The sequence below is a fragment of the Rutilus rutilus genome, assembly GCF_951802725.1.
Source record: "Rutilus rutilus genome assembly, chromosome: 11".
NCBI lineage: Eukaryota > Metazoa > Chordata > Actinopteri > Cypriniformes > Leuciscidae > Rutilus > Rutilus rutilus.
The window spans coordinates 197,501-218,118 of record NC_140216.1 but is presented as its reverse complement, the minus strand read 5'-3'; the positions used below and the strand labels follow the sequence as shown (position 1 = coordinate 218,118).

General features: G+C 44.7%; 2 protein-coding genes across 3 annotated transcripts in view; one reads left to right on the top strand and one right to left on the bottom strand.

Moving 5' to 3' along the window:
• tnxbb (tenascin XBb) overlaps positions 1 to 12,298 on the top strand; it is a 39,019-nt gene extending 26,721 nt beyond the window's left edge. For both annotated transcript variants that reach the window (XM_084423771.1, XM_084423770.1), the window contains 11 exons: positions 1,245 to 1,367; positions 2,231 to 2,374; positions 3,050 to 3,169; positions 3,292 to 3,438; positions 6,025 to 6,164; positions 6,258 to 6,381; positions 8,191 to 8,342; positions 10,837 to 10,933; positions 11,061 to 11,222; positions 11,352 to 11,515; positions 11,870 to 12,298. In XM_084423771.1, coding sequence (XP_084279897.1) covers positions 1,245 to 1,367; positions 2,231 to 2,374; positions 3,050 to 3,169; positions 3,292 to 3,438; positions 6,025 to 6,164; positions 6,258 to 6,381; positions 8,191 to 8,342; positions 10,837 to 10,933; positions 11,061 to 11,222; positions 11,352 to 11,515; positions 11,870 to 11,956 — 1,460 coding nt within the window. In that variant the 3' untranslated portion in view covers positions 11,957 to 12,298. The remainder of the gene's footprint in view (positions 1 to 1,244; positions 1,368 to 2,230; positions 2,375 to 3,049; positions 3,170 to 3,291; positions 3,439 to 6,024; positions 6,165 to 6,257; positions 6,382 to 8,190; positions 8,343 to 10,836; positions 10,934 to 11,060; positions 11,223 to 11,351; positions 11,516 to 11,869) is intronic.
• Positions 12,299 to 14,060: 1,762 nt separating this feature from the next.
• The window catches only part of utp18 (UTP18 small subunit processome component), a 16,090-nt gene continuing 9,532 nt past the window's right edge, over positions 14,061 to 20,618 (bottom strand). The window contains exons 7-13 of the mRNA XM_084423585.1: positions 20,232 to 20,406; positions 20,040 to 20,140; positions 19,826 to 19,916; positions 17,476 to 17,599; positions 16,458 to 16,632; positions 15,490 to 15,632; positions 14,061 to 14,179 (exon numbers count right to left, since the gene is read on the bottom strand). Coding sequence (XP_084279711.1) covers positions 14,155 to 14,179; positions 15,490 to 15,632; positions 16,458 to 16,632; positions 17,476 to 17,599; positions 19,826 to 19,916; positions 20,040 to 20,140; positions 20,232 to 20,406 — 834 coding nt within the window. The 3' untranslated portion in view covers positions 14,061 to 14,154. The remainder of the gene's footprint in view (positions 14,180 to 15,489; positions 15,633 to 16,457; positions 16,633 to 17,475; positions 17,600 to 19,825; positions 19,917 to 20,039; positions 20,141 to 20,231; positions 20,407 to 20,618) is intronic.

Here is a 20,618-nt window from a genome sequence, read left to right as displayed (position 1 = left end):
AACTAACTGTTCATAACTAACATTAACATTAGATTATACAAATGCACTTTAACTATTACGGCCGTAGTGTATCAGTGCAGTGCTTAGTTTAATTTATTTAACTTTTTTTTTTTTTTCGGATATGAGAGCTACTACTGATTAATGCAACAATTTATTTAGTTCATACTCTGGGTTTAAAACAGCATCATGCTAATGATTACCAAAATAATTTCAGCTTGTCCTTCTGTTTGTAAAAATGAAGACAAATCCAACTGAATTAATCACATGTTGTGTGTGAAATAACAGTGTAAAATCAATATAAACAGCCTGCATGACGATTCCATTAGATCTGAGCTACATCCACACATAAGGATGCTATTTTTATTCTAAATGTGGTCGAATTTTCAGTAATGTTGTTCAGTTCATCTTCCAGGATTGGCAGTTCTCTCAAACATAATTCTTTATTTGATGGTGTAACAAAAACGCAAGCTTCACATTTCCGCTTTTAAACCTTGGCAAATGCATCACTGTAAATATGATTTTGTTCATCTTTACAAACTGAGGGATCAGCCAAAATGATTTTCTGCAGACGGTAATCTAATAACAAGCACATATTCATTAGCTCCGATCTTCTCTCATCCAGGCTGAGATTCAGTCAGAGCTTCATGTGTTCTTCATCAGGGTAAGGCCGTGGTCATCAGTCTCGGTCTCGTCTCACGTAACCTGCTCCATGTTGGCCAACACAACACAGACTGTGCTTCTTTTAATGAAATGACTTGACGGCTGTTCACCTTCACTTCCTCACTCATTTCGTCTTTGCATTTTTCTTCTCCTCTCCAGGTTGAAATGAGCAGCATCATAATATCATGCTTGTGTTTTCTGTGCAGGATCTCGTGTCCGTCATTAACAGCCAGGTTTCTGTGGACTCTGTATAGGCCTTGGCCTATATACTGTATATATGTTTCGACTGCACATATATACACTCATGTTGTCCCTGAAATAACCCGCAGACTTATGTGAGGGTTTTCACAGAGACCAGAGAGTTGTGAATGCAAGTAAACAAGTACTGCTTAATGTTTTATTCTGGTTCTGTTTTCTTCCTTACATCTTTTACCTCACATTTCTTCCCTTTAAATCTCTCTGGTTTATTTGTTGTTCTCCCTTATCCTTGACCTTTTTTGTGAGGACTCTCTATTGGGAACTTCTTCTCTTTCTTTCCGTCTCTGTCTCTTTCTCCTTCTGACCTGTTTTTAATGTTCATCCAGGCCCGGAGCCTCCGTCTGATCTGGTCTTCAGTGATGTGACCGACAGCTCTTTCACCGTGTCCTGGGCCAAACCCAAGAGCAAGGTGTCCGGATTCAAGATCACACACACTCACGTACAAGAAGGTAAAACCTTCAAAAAAAAAAGGTTTGCGTAAACCTCAGTTTCAAAAGAGCATTAGAAACACACGTCGCATTCACTCACTGCCAGCTTGTGTCCCACAGTCCTATTACTGCATGATTTTGGGTTGAATAAAATGTGAGACTGTAAAACTCATTTAATATTGATTTGACCCCCTGAGCTTGGTGATTAACGTTTCATGAAATGTTGAGCATGAAAGGGAAATTGCGGTAGTTTTTTTCTTTCCTATTGAGCCGTATATCTATGGAAGCTTGTTTCCGCCACAGAATAAAAAATAAAAAAGGTAATTGCGACGTTTTATCTCACAATTGCAAGTTTACATCTCGCAATTCTGACTTTTTCAGAATTGCATGATATAAAGTCGCAATTGCGAGTTATAAAGTAAGAATTGTGAGTTCATATCACGCAATTCTGGCTTTTTATCTTGCAATTCTGAGAAATAAAGTCAGAATTTCGAGATGTAAACACGCAATTGTAAGATGAAAAGTCACAATTATGTTTTAAAATGTTTTATTCTGTGACGGAAACAAGCTTCCATATATATCCGAGTGAAACGCTTCTGGAACAAGAACAAATGTGGGCGGGGCTTGATTTTGTCCGTGTGGAATTGATTGGATGGTTGTGGTTTGCTATTGGTGGATCTCATGTGAGTGACAGGTTATAGCCCCACCCTCGTCATCAGAGATTACAAGGAACCGATATACACATTCCATAAGAAAATATGAATTATCTCTTTTGATTTCAGAGGGACTTTAAGCACCTGCTGTTACTAACCCTGCTGACAGAAATGTGAGGCTGTAATTAGTTCCCTGTTCATGGTCAGATATGTGTGTGTGTGTGACGGCAGGTGAGCCGGTCTCGGTCAGTGTGGACTCAGAGACGCTCCGTCTGGATCTCACTCCGGTGTCTCCCGGCTCCTCCTACGAGGTCAGCGTGACGTCGGTGCTCGGACAAGACGAGAGCGACTCCATCACAGACACTGTGACCACCCGTGAGTCTCTCATTACACACTCACACAGGGAGCTGAGACTGATCAATGAAAGGTTTTCAAGTCCATGTAAGGCAGCAACTAAACTAATTTGGTGGGTTGAAATGTTGTAAAGTATAAAAATAACTAGAAATTTTTTTGGATTAAAAGTCAAGTCAAGTCTCCTTCATTTATACAGCGCTTTAAACAATATGGACTGTTTCAAAGCAGCTTTACAGCAGCTCTAGAATAAAGTTATTGTCCAGATAAAGTCAGTTTTGATTGATTCACTTCCGTTGCGAAGATCATTAGTTATTAACTTAGGGGCCGCTAACACACACCGCTATACAGAAAACCCTTAACGCGCTCCGTCCGCTCATCCGCTCATCCGCACACAACACTGCCTGGTGTCTCGAGAACACACTCCCTGAAAGAGGTTCGAAGGTGCAAACGGTTATCCACAATCTCTGCGCAAACCTCAAAAATGCAAACCTGCGAAAACGCAGACGTCGGATAAACAGAGAGACTAATATTAGCGTAGACGCCATCCTTCTTATGATGTAACGAGTACTTCAGGATTTATGGGAAGTGTTCCCGGTTCCGGCTGACCTAATCTATGCAGCCTAACATTGCATTACAGAAGTTTGCGTATGCTAGGCCAAAAGCATCTGCTAAACGACTGTTCAACTTTTCCCTCAGTGCCTGATCCTCCAACAGACCTGCGGGTCATAAACGTCACCGACAGTAAAGCGCTGTTGCTATGGAGACCCGCCCTGGCGACCGTCGACCGTTACATCATCGTGTACAGCTCAGACGCAGGTATGCTGTCTCGGCATAAACCCTCTAAATGATACTAAAATGTGGTTCATGGTTTGTCAGAAAAGAAAGACACACTTTTCATCATTGCTGAAAGATGACCCTCCTGTGTTTCCGTCCATCAGCCCCTGGAGTAACCATGGAAGTGTCTGGAAACGCAGCAGAAGAACAGCTGCAGGCGCTGAGATCCTCGACCCGCTACAGCGTGAGCATCCAGAGCCGACTGAGAGATCTGAGCAGCTCCAGAGCCACCGCAAGCTTCAGCACCACAGGTCAGAGGTCACCACAGGTCAGAGGTCACCACAAGCTTTAGCACCACAGGTCAGAGGTCACCACAGGTCAGAGGTCAGAGATACTGTCCTCATTAGCCACGTTTCCACTGCCGGGCCAGTGCGAGCAGGGCTTTAAACGGGCGGGCGGGGCTGATAGCCTCGGGACTGGAGCTCCACAGCGCTTCACTAACACACCGTAACACACCGTAACACAGCGTAACACACCGTAACACACTGTAACACACCTCTCTCTGGAACAACAGCACACAAACCCATCATTTCACCAGCAAATGGAAGTTTTATCAGAAAACTATAAGAAGAAAGAAATCTGGAAACTAGTGAGATCGCAAAACGAACATGATTAAAGCGGCCGTTTGTTGCCATTTTTGTTGTTTACTTAAAGATTTAAAACCCAGCATCGATGTTTAACCAGTTTTACAATTAAAAGTGATACATTGATCATAATGAACTAATTTGTGTCAAGATTAGTCACACATTAGTCACATTGAAATAAAGTGGTTTACCGTTATTTCACAAAAGAAAGAGGACACACGTACTTATTCAGTCGAGAGTGGATATCAGACAGTCGGTATAAAGAGACGAGACGCACTGACAGATCAGATAAAAGCATGATCGCCTGTATGATTTGTCTGATTTCTTCAAGCGGTCGTATTTACCATGTTTACTATAGTAATGGTTAGCGCACATAGTCTATTGCATTTCATATAAATATTTCTGCCTTATACAGTGTTCAGAATCCACATCGGGTCACAAACAGAAGTTATTTCTAACTCTTGCTGCTGTCTGAAAGCTCAGATGAGCTCAGATGATGTTAAAGTCTTTAATGCTGATGTTAGCTGGAACATGGACTCATCCGTGGCGCTGCGTCTCCAGACTCGGGTGAACTCCTCCTCTGTTCCTAACCGCTCCTCAAGCCCGATCCGGCCCGCTTTGGACCAAGGTATTCGGCGGGCCGATAAACCCTGGCCCTGAGGAAATGCGAGTAATGATTATCCCTGGGCGTCCAACATCAGTTCTGCTCAAGATCACTCAGCTGTAGAGAAGCACTTTAAAGAGGATCAATTCTGCTGTTCACATGTTCAACTTTCTTTACTGTTGCTGTTTGAAGGAGCTCCAGTTCTTCTCTATATCAGTGTCAGTGTTTCTGAACTCCTGAAACGCCTCCATTGTAGTCTTGAGTTTCTTCCGGGAACGAACACGTCACAATATTCCTCATCATAATAATTCATACGCAGAATAAAGGGGCGGGGCCTGGTTGAGTTAGTTAGTAGTGTGTTAAACTGGCGGTTATGGAAAGGGGCGGGACATTTCCCAAACACACTCGAAGCGCTCGACCAATCACAACACACTGCTCCAGCCGACCAATCAGAGCACAGTGTGCTTTTCAGAAGGAGGGGCTTCATAGAGACAGGAAGTAAACAGAGCGTTACTGACAGACTGGGAAGAGAGGAGCCGCAACAATGGAGAATACAGGGCTGCCAACGGTCACGCATTGAGCGTTAGACTCACGCAATTGACACTTTTCACACGCTCTCACGCCACACATCCATTTTCTCACGCACAGAACAATTGCGGAGCAAAGAGGTACTTTTAATATTAAACTAATTCTCAGCTCTTAGATTCCGTCAATTTTATTACGAAATTCAGACAAAAATACGTTTGGCGCTTGTAAATGTGACGTGACGGATCGCTGAGCGCCTCAGATCAAGTGCACGTGAACCGATCATCTGTTACTTTTTTATTTAAAGATGCAGTACAACTTACCGAAAGTATACATAATATCGACCAATTAGTGTTTTTCAACCACTGAAAGAGGTCAATATATAACAGCAGGAGAACAATTATGTCACATAACGTTACATTTACCATTTAATGACCATAGTTAATTGAATAGAAAAAATAGCTTGAGAGGAGATTTTGCTGAGCACTATATTACATATTTATTATATTTTTACTTATGCCATTAAATACTTGTTATTATAACAAAAACTGCATTATATTTAATTTGTTATTTTTAACCTTTAATAATACCAGCAGATTAGGCCCTCTATGTTTACAGCATTAGGTGAGATTATTTTAAAAAATAAAATTTAAAATAAACGTATCCAAATTAGTCAATATTGAATCAAAATCGGAATCAAATCACAAGAATGGAATTGAAATCTTGAAATTTTTGTCAAGCAATAATAAAAACTGTATACTACCAGTCATTGTGCAATGTAAACATTGTAACATGTTGTCACTAAACTTCATAAAATTCAATTTAGTTACCAAATGTTTTGACAGTCACAATTATCAAATTACCCCCCCCCCCCCAAATCTCACTCCAAGCTAAACTCAAAAGTTGGCAGCCCTGAGACTATGAGGAAAATAATCAACATTCAAGCAGGAAAACCTGTTCTAGTAGAGCCTGAAAACATCATCACGACTAAAAGGGCATAATATGGGCTCTTTAAAGGCCCGTTCACTCCAAGGAAACTATAATGATAAAGATATATAAGATTCTAAACATCGCTTCTCATTGAAACCTGTTTGTGCTGAAGGTGAATCCTCTGTATGTTTCAGGTGGAAAAACAGTGGAAGGTCCTCGTGATCTGAAGGCCAGTCAGGTGACGCCTCGCACTGCACTGTTGTCATGGAAACCACCTGTGTCCGCCATCACTGGTTACAAGCTGAGCTACTTCACAGACGGCCAGGAGATCCAGGTCAGAAACCCAGCGAGTGATTAGCGTGAGTGATGAGTGAGTGATGCCGCGGTGGTAAGATGGTGTGTGTGTGTGTGTGTGTGTTCCTCACAGGAAGTGACGGTCGATCCCACAGTGACGGAGCTGAAGCTGAGCCGGCTGATCCCGTCCTCCCGATACACAGCTGTCCTGCGGGCCGAGAGCTCCTCCACACCCGTCTCCACCGACTTCAGCACCGGTACTGTGTGTGTGTGTGTGTGTGTGTGTGTGGCCGAGAGCTCCTCCACACCCGTCTCCACCGACTTCAGCACCGGTACTGTGTGTGTGTGTGTGTGTGTGTGTGTGTGTGTGTGTGTGTGTGTGTGTGTGTGGCCGAGAGCTCCTCCACACCCGTCTCCACCGACTTCAGCACCGGTACTGTGTGTGTGTGTGTGTGTGTGTGTGTGGCCGAGAGCTCCTCCACACCCGTCTCCACCGACTTCAGCACCGGTACTGTGTGTGTGTGTGTGTGTGTGTGTGTGTGTGTGTGTGTGTGTGTGTGTGTGTGTGTGGCCGAGAGCTCCTCCACACCCGTCTCCACCGACTTCAGCACCGGTACTGTGTGTGTGTGTGTGTGTGTGTGGCCGAGAGCTCCTCCACACCCGTCTCCACCGACTTCAGCACCGGTACTGTGTGTGTGTGTGTGTGTGTGTGTGTGTGTGTGTGTGTGTGTGTGTGTGTGTGTGTGTGTGTGTGTGTGGCCGAGAGCTCCTCCACACCCGTCTCCACCGACTTCAGCACCGGTACTGTGTGTGTGTGTGTGTGTGTGTGTGTGTGTGTGTGTGTGTGTGTGTGTGTGTGTGGCCGAGAGCTCCTCCACACCCGTCTCCACCGACTTCAGCACCGGTACTGTGTGTGTGTGTGTGTGTGTGTGTGTGTGGCCGAGAGCTCCTCCACACCCGTCTCCACCGAATTTCAGCTCAAAATACTCCCAGATCATTTATTATAGCTTGTCAAATTTGCCCTTTTTTGTGTGTGTCCCTTTAAATGCAAATGAGCTTCGCCTCTGTCCAGAAGAGGGCGGAGTCTTTACAGGAGCTTCAGAAACTCCGGCAATAACAAAACAGGCCAATCTCCTTCATCCAGAATCCCAGAATAACCAGTAGCGAGTGCAGCCTTACGGAGAGACTCAGGAAGAGTTTCTGAATGTTAGTGGAGACATTTGTGTAGTTGTTGTGGAGTTACATTGATCATCTCATCATCATGTTTAACTTCTCCACAAGTGTCCACAGTTCCTGAGGTCTTTATAAGACAGCGGTGACATGTTCTGGTCAATAGTGTTCAGTGCTCGTCTGTGCTCAACCACAATATATGACAATAAAAACGGTAATATTATAATAAGATCCTCTTCATTCGTCAGAAGGAGAGCGAAATCTGATCGGCTTCATTTTTGTCATGCTTGCAGAGAAAGACTCACCAGAACACAGTTACTGGGTTTCACTTTTCATGTTTTCTAGGTTGGTAGAAGCACCGGGACCCGATTATAGCACATCACACGGGAAAAGTCAGAATTTCATGATATGTCCCCTTTAAAACATTTATTAATGATACTGTGTTACTGATTATCATTGTGAAGTCAGGATGCACTGCAATCATTATCCTTCTGTGGAAAAAGTCTGGTTTCACTTTATTTTGATGGTCCCTTTTTTTTTTTTCTATAAGTAACGTTGCACCTACATGTCTACTAGCTCTCATTACAGTGATAGTAGAGTATTAGTAGACTTAGAATAAGTTGACATGTAGTTACAAAGTTACTTATAGTCAGTAGAATGTCTGTTGGAGGACCAACACAATAGAGTTAGCAGATATTAGGCAGTCTACTAATACTCTAATGAGAGTTAGTTGACATGAAGTTGCAACGTTACTTATAGTTATTAGAATGTTCAAAAGGGACCATCAAAATAAAATGTCACCAAAAGTTTTATTTGTTTCATTTTCACACTTTGATCTTGAGCTGTTTTCATGCGCTCTCTCTCTCTCTCTCTCTCTCTCTCTCTGTTCTCCTCAGGGAATCTCCGGTTCCCGTTTCCCACTGATTGTTCCCAGGAGCAGCAGAACGGAGCGCAGGAGTCGGGGATCGTGGATGTGTTTCCGCAGGGCCGGGAGGGAAAGCCTCTGATGGTCTACTGTGACATGGAGACGGACGGAGGCGGCTGGACGGTACGGCTCATCTCGCGACTCTATAGCGGCTCACTCGGGGATCCGGTTATCCGGAGCGAGGACAATACTTATTAGGAATAATTCATCTTTTCACACACTTTCTCTGCAGTGTTTGACTGGACGGATGACTTGATGACTCTCGCTCAGTTTTAAGTAAGAGATGATGTACATCCAGCCGGTTGTTATCTCAGAATAAACCAGATCGGGTGATCAGGATCAGGTCTCCATCAGCCTGAAGGGGGTTTATTCTGAGAACACACACACACACACACACACACACACACACACACACACACACACCTGAAGGGGTTTATTCTGAGAACACACACACACACACACACACACACACACACACACACACCTGAAGGGGTTTATTCTGAGATAACAACCGGCTGTACATTATCCCGCTTATTACACGCCTGCTTGCCACAGAAGTAAATTATTAGACATGAAATATTGATCTATGAAATATGTTATTAGCTCTTCAAACGCAAAGCTTCCGCGGAGAGAGCAGTTTCAGCGGCGAGATCAAACTAGACGGGCATTTAAGAGATACGGTTTACAGTCATAACACTTATTACTCAGCATTTCTCCACATAAATAGGCCGCCGCTGCGTTTGTATGAAACGAGAGAGCGCGAGTCCACGATACTGGATGGCATAATTAAATAACTGTACACAAAATATTGATCCGACTGAGTTTTAATACTTTATTAGCTCACCAAACGCAAAACTTCCGCGAAGAAAACCCGTTCCTAGCGAGTGTGTAGCGAGTGTGTAGCGAGTGTGTAGCGAGTGTGTAGCGAGTGTATAGCGAGTGTATAGCGAGTGTATAGCGAGTGTGTAGCGAGTGTGTAGCGAGTGTGTAGCGAGTGTATAGCGAGTGTGTAGCGAGTGTATAGCGAGTGTATAGCGGGTGTGTAGCGAGTGTATAGCGAGTGTATAGCGAGTGTATAGCGAGTGTATAGCGAGTGTATAGCGAGTGTGTAGCGAGTGTATAGCGAGTGTGTAGCGAGTGTATAGCGAGTGTGTAGCGAGTGTGTAGCGAGTGTATAGCGAGTGTATAGCGAGTGTGTAGCGAGTGTATAGCGAGTGTATAGCGAGTGTGTAGCGCTGCGGACTTCAGTGACCCGCATGAGCCTGTGTTTGTTCTCAGAGGTTGTTATCTGGGAATAATATCCTGCTGGATGGAGCGATTGACCAATCAGAATCAAGTATTCCACAGAGCCGTGTAAGGATTAGCTTTATTTGCATGAACAATATTTTTCCATTCATATTGCCAAAGCATTGCAGTATCAGCAGCACAACTCCTCTAATGCGAACGAGACGACGGAACGGACTCCTTCAGGGCCTCGTCCCAAACGACACACTTTATGGGCCCTATTTTAACGATCTGAAACACAAGTATCAAGTGCGAAACGCAAGTAACTTTGTGGGCGGATCTCGGGCGCTGTTGCTATTACACCGGCGGGATAAATGACTCTCCGATGCAAATCTAAAATGGGTTGGTCTGAAGTAGCTTCATTACTCATAGGTGTGGTTTGGGCGTAACGTGAAATAAACCAATCAGAGCGACATCTCACATTCCCTTTAAGAGCAGGCGCGCTTGTTCCATGGCGGATTGCTATTATAACGGCGGATTTGCCAGGAGCGGTTCACAGCCGAGGAGACCGACGTTCTCGTCAGGGCCGTAAAACACAGAGAAGTGACATTGGGGATGGAGAAACACACACAGATTAGCTTCGGTTAAACAGGCGTATGATAATTTGGGCAAATGTGTAAGCTAGATTTATGCCTATTTCACATCTTCATGGACACCACAATGATTTCCCTCGTGTGGAATATTTTTCCTTGTAATAATGTATGATTTGCAAAAATGAAAACTGTTGCGTCTGTGTAGATGAGAGAAGCAAAGTGTGTGTGCCTTGTGCACACGCTACATTATGGCCAAGCATGCGCCCTTAAAATAGCATAATGTGAATAACGCGCCACTGACTTTAGACGAGGTTTCTCCTGGTCAGTGGCGGAATTATTTTCTGAAACTGCAAAATAGCACCAGGGAACGTTTGCGCCGGAACACGCCTCCTCTTTTCCCTGAACCGCCCCCGGGAGCGCAAGTTCATTCCCTAGTTTACCGACGTGTGTCTGTGGAGGGGAAAGTCCGCTGTGCGCGGGTGAGAAATAGGAATGAAACATGCGTCGCTGTACAAAGTCAATTGCGCTGGGAGCGAGATAGGGCCCCATGTGCGTTTATGTGCACACTTCTCACTTAAAACATTCGTTCAGAAACACTGATTTGTTGATGAATGGCACGTCACAAAAATCACGTGATATGAGGCTCGTTCGTGTGAAGCTCACGTCAGCGGTTCGAATGAGTGACAGTAACAGTGATGTTTGCTTTAACAAACTACTAATATTTGACATTTTCCATTTAGCAGTGTTGGAGTGGCTCATCCTTTATCTGTGTGTGTGTGTGTGTGTGTGTGTGTGTCCAGGTCTTTCAGCGGAGAAAGGATGGGAAGACGAACTTCTTCCGGAGCTGGCGGGAATACAGCAGTGGATTCGGAGCGCTGGATGGGGAATTCTGGCTCGGTGAGAGATTAAACCAGTTCATATCTGAAATATTACAAATTCCTGTGTCATCATGCAGCTGTGTGTGTGTGTGTGTGTGTGTGTGTGTGTGTGTTCTGCTGGACTGACGGCTCTTCTCCTGCTCTAGGGAACGAGCTGCTTCATAACTTCACTAAAGCGAGTCCCGTGACCCTGAGAGTGGACCTGAGAGCCGGAGACGAGGCCGTTTACGCTCGTTATTCCTCGTTCTCCGTCGACAGTGCAAAGAAACACTTCACCATCAGAGTCTCTGGATACTCGGGCACAGCCGGTGAGTCACACACACACACACACACACACACACTCCGCTCTGAACATGCAAATATAGATAAGAAGAATGAGGTTGTACTCATGTAGTATGTTATACTCATGACAGTGTGTGTGTGTGTGTTCCTGCCAGGCGACGCAATGTCGTACCACAACACGCGCCCGTTCTCCACGCGCGACCGAGACCCGCAGCCCTTCATCACGCGCTGCGCCATGTCTTACCGCGGCGGCTGGTGGTACAAGAACTGCCACGAGGCAAACCTCAACGGCCTGTACAACACCAACACCAACCACCAGGTGTGTGTGTGTGTGTGTGTGTGTGAGTGTGTGTGACGACACATCCGTATGAATCAGTGCTTCGATGTGATGCATCAATTCAATGCGGGGGAAAAATACAATTTCTGTCTAAATGTTTTTTCAACAGCTGGAGAAACTCATTCAGCTTCACTAGATTTGCACATGTGACTTTCTTGATTGTTGTTGTTTTTCTCATTGCATATGGTTTACACCTAACACAGATCTTGCTACATTTCCTTTAATTTCCTCTTTTTAAAATATGGCAAGTCCATTTTTATTTTACATGAGATTATCACCATGAATGCTGCTGTAAGGAGTGTGTGTGTGTGTGTGTGTGTGTGTGTGTTCCCTCAGGGAGTGATCTGGACGCAGTGGAAAGGCAAGGATTTCTCCATTCCCTTCACTGAGATGAAGTTCCGGCCCTCTTCGTTCCGGCCCTGAACACTGCAGACGGGACATACACACACACACATCATTACTGCACATATATCCTCACCATCATCACGACACACACACACACACGTACTCCACCTGAAACACGTCGAGGCTGTAGCCAGTATATTGTGTTGTACAGACGCTCATGCACTGCCTTCTTCAAGCCAGAGTCTCTATATCAGCTTGAACATCAAGAGTCTGTTTGTCTTCATATTGCATTGTATCATATTTCAGTGTCATTCAGAATGATTTCGTAAAATAGAGAAAGCTGTGTGAGTGGGTGTATGTTACTGTTTTTGATATGGCTTTGGCAATAGATTCTCATTAAAGAACAGTATTTTAAAGTTCCCCTGTCGTCAATCATTTTATCCCATAAACCTCATCTTTGATCAACAAAATTACATATTTAAGTATTTGTTCCTTGAAAACAAAATTCTTCATGCCTTAAAATATCTTGACTGTAACTCGACACCCTCACCTCATTTAGTATGTGTGATTCTATGAATATGCAAATGAGCCCCGCCTCCACTCACTCACTCAGCTCAGAGAGCCACTGGTTGACGATCACACGTTGATCTGATTGGTTACAAGGTAGTTTGTGACGTCAGAAACACCAGCGATTTCAAAGCGTGTCTTTGGTTCACTGCAGTTTTGGTGTCGACTTATGAACTTACACATGCTTTGTCTTAAAGCAGATTAAAAACACCACATAGACACATAAACAACATTAAAAGCTGGATTTTTACACACTTTAAGGTGAGTACTGTGGTAGATTCTCACCTGACTTTATCCTGTAATATTATCCTCAGGTGACTCGCACTCTGAAGTGTAGCTCCTCTTGATATTAATATTAATAATAGTAATAATGTTGCCTGACCTCAATCGACGTCTTGTCCCTCAGGAATAAGATCTAGTGTTCCACTATCTGCTGTTCAGCAGTTATTACATTACAGACTCCAGATATTGCCTTCGGTTATTAATCTCAGGCCTCGGCTCAGGGAGGCCCAGCAGAGGACAACAGTTTTAACAGAAAGGGAACATGACAGATTACTCATCATCACATCAGTTTCCTCTAATATGATTGGTTGTACGCGTGTGATTCAGCAAACCCTTCTGTTACTAGATCAAACACATCTAGATGTCTTGATTACGTCACTTTGTTACTCAGTCATGATGAGTTCATATATTTAGACAACCGTCTAGTTTTATTTGCCCTTTTTTATATTCAGACATGATTCTGACACACTGACTTTGGCCGAAGTGTTTGGGGACATTTAAATTTCAAAAGCACATAATTGTTAATCCTGCAAGAATTATTATTTTTTTTATCCATCAGAATACACCAAATCAAAAGTCTGGAATAATTCAGATTTTATGATATTAAGATTTAATGTTTGCTAATCTCTTCTGCTCACCAAAGCTGCATTTATTTGGTAAAAAATGACCTCTGACCTCGACACAGGCTTGGGGAAATTAATGAACTGCTAATAAAACATTAAATCTCATCGGATGATTAAACTTCATCTCCGTCTCCACTGCAAACCAGTTCGACTCTTTCTGTCATCATATAGAATGAACTGGTTCACTGTGATCGTTTTCACTATCATGATGATTATCAGCGTTTAGTTGAACTCTTGATTCTCTTTCATCTACAATAAACACATGAGGAGAAAAAGATCCTCATCCTATTAAATGTTTATGACTTCTGAATGACTCATGAAATGCTTTAATCCGTGTTGAACACAGTGCTTTCCTGCTTCGACTCCAGTGAAGTCATGTGATCGATCCTAACCCATTCCGGAACATGGGAAAACCGGTGTAAAAAACACACAGGCATTTTCCCAGATTCAATATTTCTTGTCAATCTATATAAATACATATTTGTATGAATTAATTTATTGTTTCTGTATATGTGCAGTTGAAGGAGAGTCTCCCGAGGTTAGTACACGTCTCCCGAGGGATTCTTCCTGGCCGCTGTTCCTGATGAAGAGTGTGTGTTATAAAGCGCTACTCAGATATCTGAATAAACTGAATCACTTTAAAGCTTTGCTGCAGGTTCATTAGCATAGACTGACTGTAAGCTCATGTAACAAAGGCACGTCTGCACAGCTTATAACAGTTCTCATATTCACAAGGCAAAGGTTTATTGAACTGAAATAGTAAGAACGGAGATCTTGAGTTCGCAGAGAGGAGCGAGTCCGTCTTCAGAAGTCGTTATAATGCAGAAGCCTAGAAACAAGAGACAAGAGATGAAAACATCTGGATCACATGTGGACAGGAGAACATCAGTGTAACTCACATATAATAATCCACTCGTTCTCTACAGGTAATCATTTAAAGTTCATCATCTTGAAATGGACTCATGGCCAGAAGCCGATAGGAAAAGATTCTGCACTACATCTTTAAATCTCCCGTCTCTGATCACGAGCAGCTCAAGTGTCACTCACGCATCTCCTCTTCTACATCACGCGTCTCTTCATCTACATCACGCATCTCTTCATCTACATCACGCATCTCTTCTTCTACATCACGCATCTCCTCTTCTACATCACGCATCTCCTCTTCTACATCACGCGTCTCTTCATCTACATCACGCATCTCTTCACCTACATCACGCATCTCTTCTTCTACATCACGCATCTCCTCTTCTACATCACGCGTCTCTTCATCTACATCACGCATCTCTTCACCTACATCACGCATCTCTTCACCTACATGCGGTTCTCGTTAGGTTCTAATGAGGTTCTCGTGCGGTTCTCTTGTGGTTCTCATGCGGTTCTCGTGTGGTTCTAATGAGGTTCTCGTGCGGTTCTCTTGTGGTTCTCATGCGGTTCTCGTGTGGTTCTAATGAGGTTCTCGTGCGGTTCTAATGAGGTTCTCGTTCGGTTCTCTTGTGGTTCTCATGCGGTTCTCGTGCGGTTCTAATGAGGTTCTCGTGCGGTTCTCGTGTGGTTCTAATGCGGTTCTCGTACGGTTCTCGTTTGGTTCTAATGCGGTTCTCTTGTGGTTCTCATGCAGTTCTCGTGTGGTTCTAAAGCGGTTCTCGTGTGGTTCTAATGCGGTTCTCGTGCGGTTCTCTTGTGCGGTTCTAATGCGTTTCTCGTTAGGTTCTAATGAGGTTCTCGTGCGGTTCTCTTGTGGTTCTCGTGCGGTTCTAATGCGGTTCTCGTGTCATGAATCATGCGTTATGATTAGGGTTAGAAATAAACACTTGCCAAACGCAGGTAAAAATCAACTGTGCGGGAATCACTGTCAAATCTCGCTAATTTGGCGTTACTCATGTTTACTGGGGAAGTTCGATTAGTGCGAACTGTAAAACCTTCTTCTACATCACGCATCTCTTCTTCTAAAGATACATTTACAGAATCACAAATGTATGATTTTATGTTAATCTATAAATGCATTTTAAAATACACTTTATTTCAAGTTTACTGAGATATTCTGAATTTGGAAAAATAGGTTCTGAATGCTGAACCCCGTGAATGTTGAGTTAATCAGCTGTATTCCAGTCGTCCTGACACACACACACACACACACACCTGAAGAGCAGCGCGTGGCCTTTGTTATTGGCCACGGAGTAGAAGCCGCTCCTCGGGGAGAAGTCCACACTCTGGGTCTGAAAGATCGTCTTCTTCTGGAATTGTGGGAAATTGGAGAACACTGTGAAGCTCGGAAGGTGAACCTGAAGGAGAAAAATATCACAGTTACTAAAATCCCCCAAAAAAGACCATCTATTCCGATGCATTAGTGTGTATAATGTGGTAATAAACTATAAACACAAGCCCAGATTACAGCAAGAGTGCTGAAGTATAATCCTCACGCTCAAGAACAGGTCATGTATGAATATATGATCTCAAACACACACACACACACATAGTGATATTGTGTGAGTGAGTGTGTGTGAGTGTGTGTGAGTGTGTGAGTGAGTGTGTGTGAGTGTGTGAAAGCGCTCAGCATGTGAGTGTGAGAGTGTGAGTGTGTGTGTGAGAGAGTGAGAGTGAGAAAGCGTCGGGTGTCTCTGATGATGAGCAGATGTGGAGGGTAGAAGTGTTTCTGAATGGCAGTGATGTGTGTGTTTGTGTGTGTGTAGGTCATTACGCATCTGTTGAAGTGCATTTTCTTTTCGTTCTCTTTCAGTTTTATGCACTATTGTAACCTAATTCTCCTTGCATGCACAATAAGGAAATTATATTTTATTTAAGAACAAATGTTTCAAAAGTTAATGTCAATTCTTTTCAATAAAAGATGCGATGCTTGATTTGGTTTATTGCGCCCGCTCGCGCCCTCTTGTGGACACCGGAGACAGTGCAGCACTGCTTCCTCTAACTTTAAGTATTGACGTTAGAATACGAATATAATTCGAATTCTGCTCATATTAAAGAAAGGAACTGTTATATGGCTAATCTTCGTGTGTGTGTGTGTGTGTGTGTGTGTGTGTGTGTGTGTGTGTGTGTGTGTGTGTGTGTGTGTGTGTGTGTGTGTGTGTGTGTGTGTGTGTGTCGCGCACCAGCCGGTTGGCCTCGTCCGCGTGCCGGGAGCCGATGGCCAGGATCTCGGCGCCGCTGTTGAAGCTCAGAGACGTCACCGCCGTCAGCAGGTTAAGTACGGCCTTCTGGGGTTTGGGCTCCGCATCCAGCAGACAGTCCCGCTGAGAGTAGATGTTCACCACTCCTGCCTGAGAGCTTGACACACACACACACGGGTCAGACACACACACACACACACGGGTCAGACACACACGGGTCAGACATACACACAACACACGGGTTAGACACACACACACACACACGGGTCAGACACACACACACACACACACACACACACACACACACGGGTCAGACACACACACACGAGTCACACACACACGGGTCAGACACACACACACACACACAACACACGGGTCAGACACACACACACACGAGTCACACACACACGGGTCAGACACACACGGGTCAGACACACACCGGTCAGACACACACGGGTCAGACACACACGGGTCAGACACACACGGGTCAGACACACACGGGTCAGACACACACGGGTCAGACACACACGGGTCAGACACACACACGGGTCAGACACACACACGGGTCAGACACACACACACAAACAGACACACACACACAAACAGACACACACACACGGGTCAGACACACACACGGGTCAGACACACACACGGGTCAGACACACACACGGGTCAGACACACACACGGGTCAGACACACACACGGGTCAGACACACACACGGGTCAGACACACACACGGGTCAGACACACACACGGGTCAGACACACACACGGGTCAGACACACACACAAACAGACACACACACACAAACAGACACACACACACAAACAGACACACACACACAAACAGACACACACACACACGGTCAGACACACACACACGGTCAGACACACACACAGGTCAGACACACACACACACGGGTCAAAAACACACGTGTCAGACACACACTGGTCAGACACACACACACACACACACTCACAGGTCAGACACACCAGACTCACCCACAGGCCAGATACGAGCCGTCTCGAGAGAGCGCTAGTGATGTTCCTCTCACACAACCGTCGTCTTCAAACCTCTTCACACACTTACTGCTCTGAACGTCCCACACGAACACCTCGCCTTCCTCTGACACACACCCACACACAACATCCCAATCAATATTCATCATAACCAGGGTTTGAAATTAACTTTCACTCACTTCACTCAACTACGCAACAATAACGGCACGCTTGTTCCTTTGCATTGAGGCAATATCGGAGATAAAAGCATTAGGTGAACAGAAGACATTTCTTCCATCTCTTCACCAAATGCTTTTTAATCTCCACTATTGCCTCAATGCAAATGAACAAGCGTGCCGTTATTTATTGCGTAGTGACGAGTGTGTTCAAGTAAGCCAGATATGAGCAGATTCTGCGCAATACGCTGTATTTCATATATCATGACTCACGAGTTCTGCGCTAAAATCTGTGCAGAATTGGTTTTGCACTAATCGAACTTCGCCAAATTAGCGAGATTTGACAGTGATTCCCGCCACAGTTGATTTTTACCTGCGTTTGGCAAGTGTTTATTTCTAATCCTGATCATAACGCATGATTCATGACACGAGAACGGCATTAGAACCGCACGAGAACCTCATTAGAACCTAACGAGAAACGCATTAGAACCGCACGAGAACCACAAGAGAACCGCACGAGAACCGCATTAGAACCACACGAGAACCGCTTTAGAACCGCACAAGAGAACCGCACGAGAACCGCATTAGAACCAAACGAGAACCGCATGAGAACCGCATTAGAACCACACGAGAACCGCTTTAGAACCGCACAAGAACCACAAGAGAACCGCACGAGAACCTCATTAGAACCACACGAGAACCGCTTTAGAACCGCACAAGAACCTCATTAGAACCTAACGAGAACCGGGTTAGAACTGCATGAGAACCACAAGAGAACCGCACGAGAACCTCATTAGAACCTAACGAGAAACGCATTAGAAACGCATGAGAACCACAAGAGAATCTGGTGGGGTTAGGGTTAGTTCTGCGCTAAAATCTGTGCAGAATTGGTTTTGCACTAATCGAACTTCCCCAGTAAACATGAGTAACGCCAAATTGGCTCGTGATTTGACAGCGATTCCCGCACAGTTGATTTTTACCTGCGTTTGGCAAGTGTTTATTTCTAACCCTGATCATAACGCATGATTCATGACACGAGAACCGCATTAGAACCGCACGAGAACCACAAGAGAACCGCACGAGAACCTCATTAGAACCACACGAGAACCGCTTTAGAACCGCACAAGAACCTCATTAGAACCTAACGAGAACCGGGTTAGAACTGCATGAGAACCACAAGAGAACCGCACGAGAACCTCATTAGAACCTAACGAGAAACGCATTAGAACCGCATGAGAACCACAAGAGAACCGCACGAGAACCGCATGAGAACCACAAGATAACCGCACAAGAACCGCATTAGAACCAAACGAGAACCGCATTAGAACCGCATGAGAACCACAAGAGAACCGCACGAGAACCTCATTAGAACCTAACGAGAACCGCATTTGAACTGCATGAGAACCACAAGAGAACCGCACGAGAACCTCATTAGAACCTAACGAGAAACGCATTAGAAACGCATGAGAACCGCACGAAAAACGCATTAGAAACACACGAGAACCACATGAGAACCGCATTAGAACCGCATGAGAACCACAAGAGAACCGCATTAGAACCACACGAGAAACGCATTAGAACCACAAGAGAACCGCACAAGAACAGCATTAGAACCAAACGAGAACCACATTAGAACCACACGAGAACCGCTTTAGAACCACACAAGAACCACAAGAGAACCGCACGAGAACCGCATTAGAACCACAAGAGAACCGCACGAGAACCGCACGAGAACCAAACGAGAACCGCAAGAGAACCTCATTAGAACCTAACGAGAACCGCATTAGAACTGCATGAGAACCACAAGAGAACCGCACGAGAACCTCATTAGAACCTAACGAGAAACGCATTAGAAACGCATGAGAACCGCACGAAAAACACATTAGAAACACACGAGAACCACATGAGAACCGCATTAGATCCGCATGAGAACCACGAGAACCACAAGAGAACCGCATTAGAAACGCATGAGAACCGCACGAAAAACACATTAGAAACACACGAGAACCACATGAGAACCGCATTAGATCCGCACGAGAAACACGAGAACCGCACGAGAACTGCATTAGAACCACAAAAGAACCGTACGAAAACCGCATTCGAAACGCACAAGAACCACAAGAGAACCGCACGAAAACCGCATTAGAACCACATAAGAAACGGTGCCTGAGACTCACCGGAGTTGGCAAAGATCTTGCTGCCGTCTGCAGTGAAAGCGGCTGCGCAAACCTTCCCGTTCAATTTCATGCTGCGAACCACTTCTCTGGTCTGAGGGAGAAACACACACACACACACACACGCGTCACTCAGCCGCCGATCACAGGCACTGACACACAGATCTCTGTAATTCAGCTGAGATGTGAATATATGAATTAGAGATTCTGGCTGTACCTTTGAGCTCATGAGATGCAGAAACCCTGAGGAGCCGAAGAGCAGGAGATACTTCCCATCAGGAGAAACCTGGAAGTCTGACACTTTCTGCTCATTCAGACCTGACACACACACACACACACGATTACAGCTGCTGCGAGGTCAGGGGAACATCATATATTGACATGAATGATCAGATGAACTGGCGCTCACCTCGGACGTTAGTGACGGGGATTATTCTGCCCTCCATCATATCATAGATGTAGAAGAGCTTGTTCTTCCAGCCGGTGGCCACGATCTGTTCCCCATCCGCGCTAAACGAGGCCTTGTTTACTGGGAACTTCTCCAGATGGATGGTTTGGATCTTGGCGTTGGTCTTGCCATCCACCTGTCAAGAATTCATTTCAAGGTTATTTTGTGTAGTGAAGGTCATTCACAACTGATTCTGAATTCACACCAGTAATGAGACTAATAACACTGTCCACACCAGACACGACAAATCAACACAGCCAATCAGAAGAGCGTGTGGGCGGAGTCTGTCTGCACTCGCAACCTAATAAGCGCAGGGGTGATAGTAGAAAAAAATCCTGAGCCTGAACT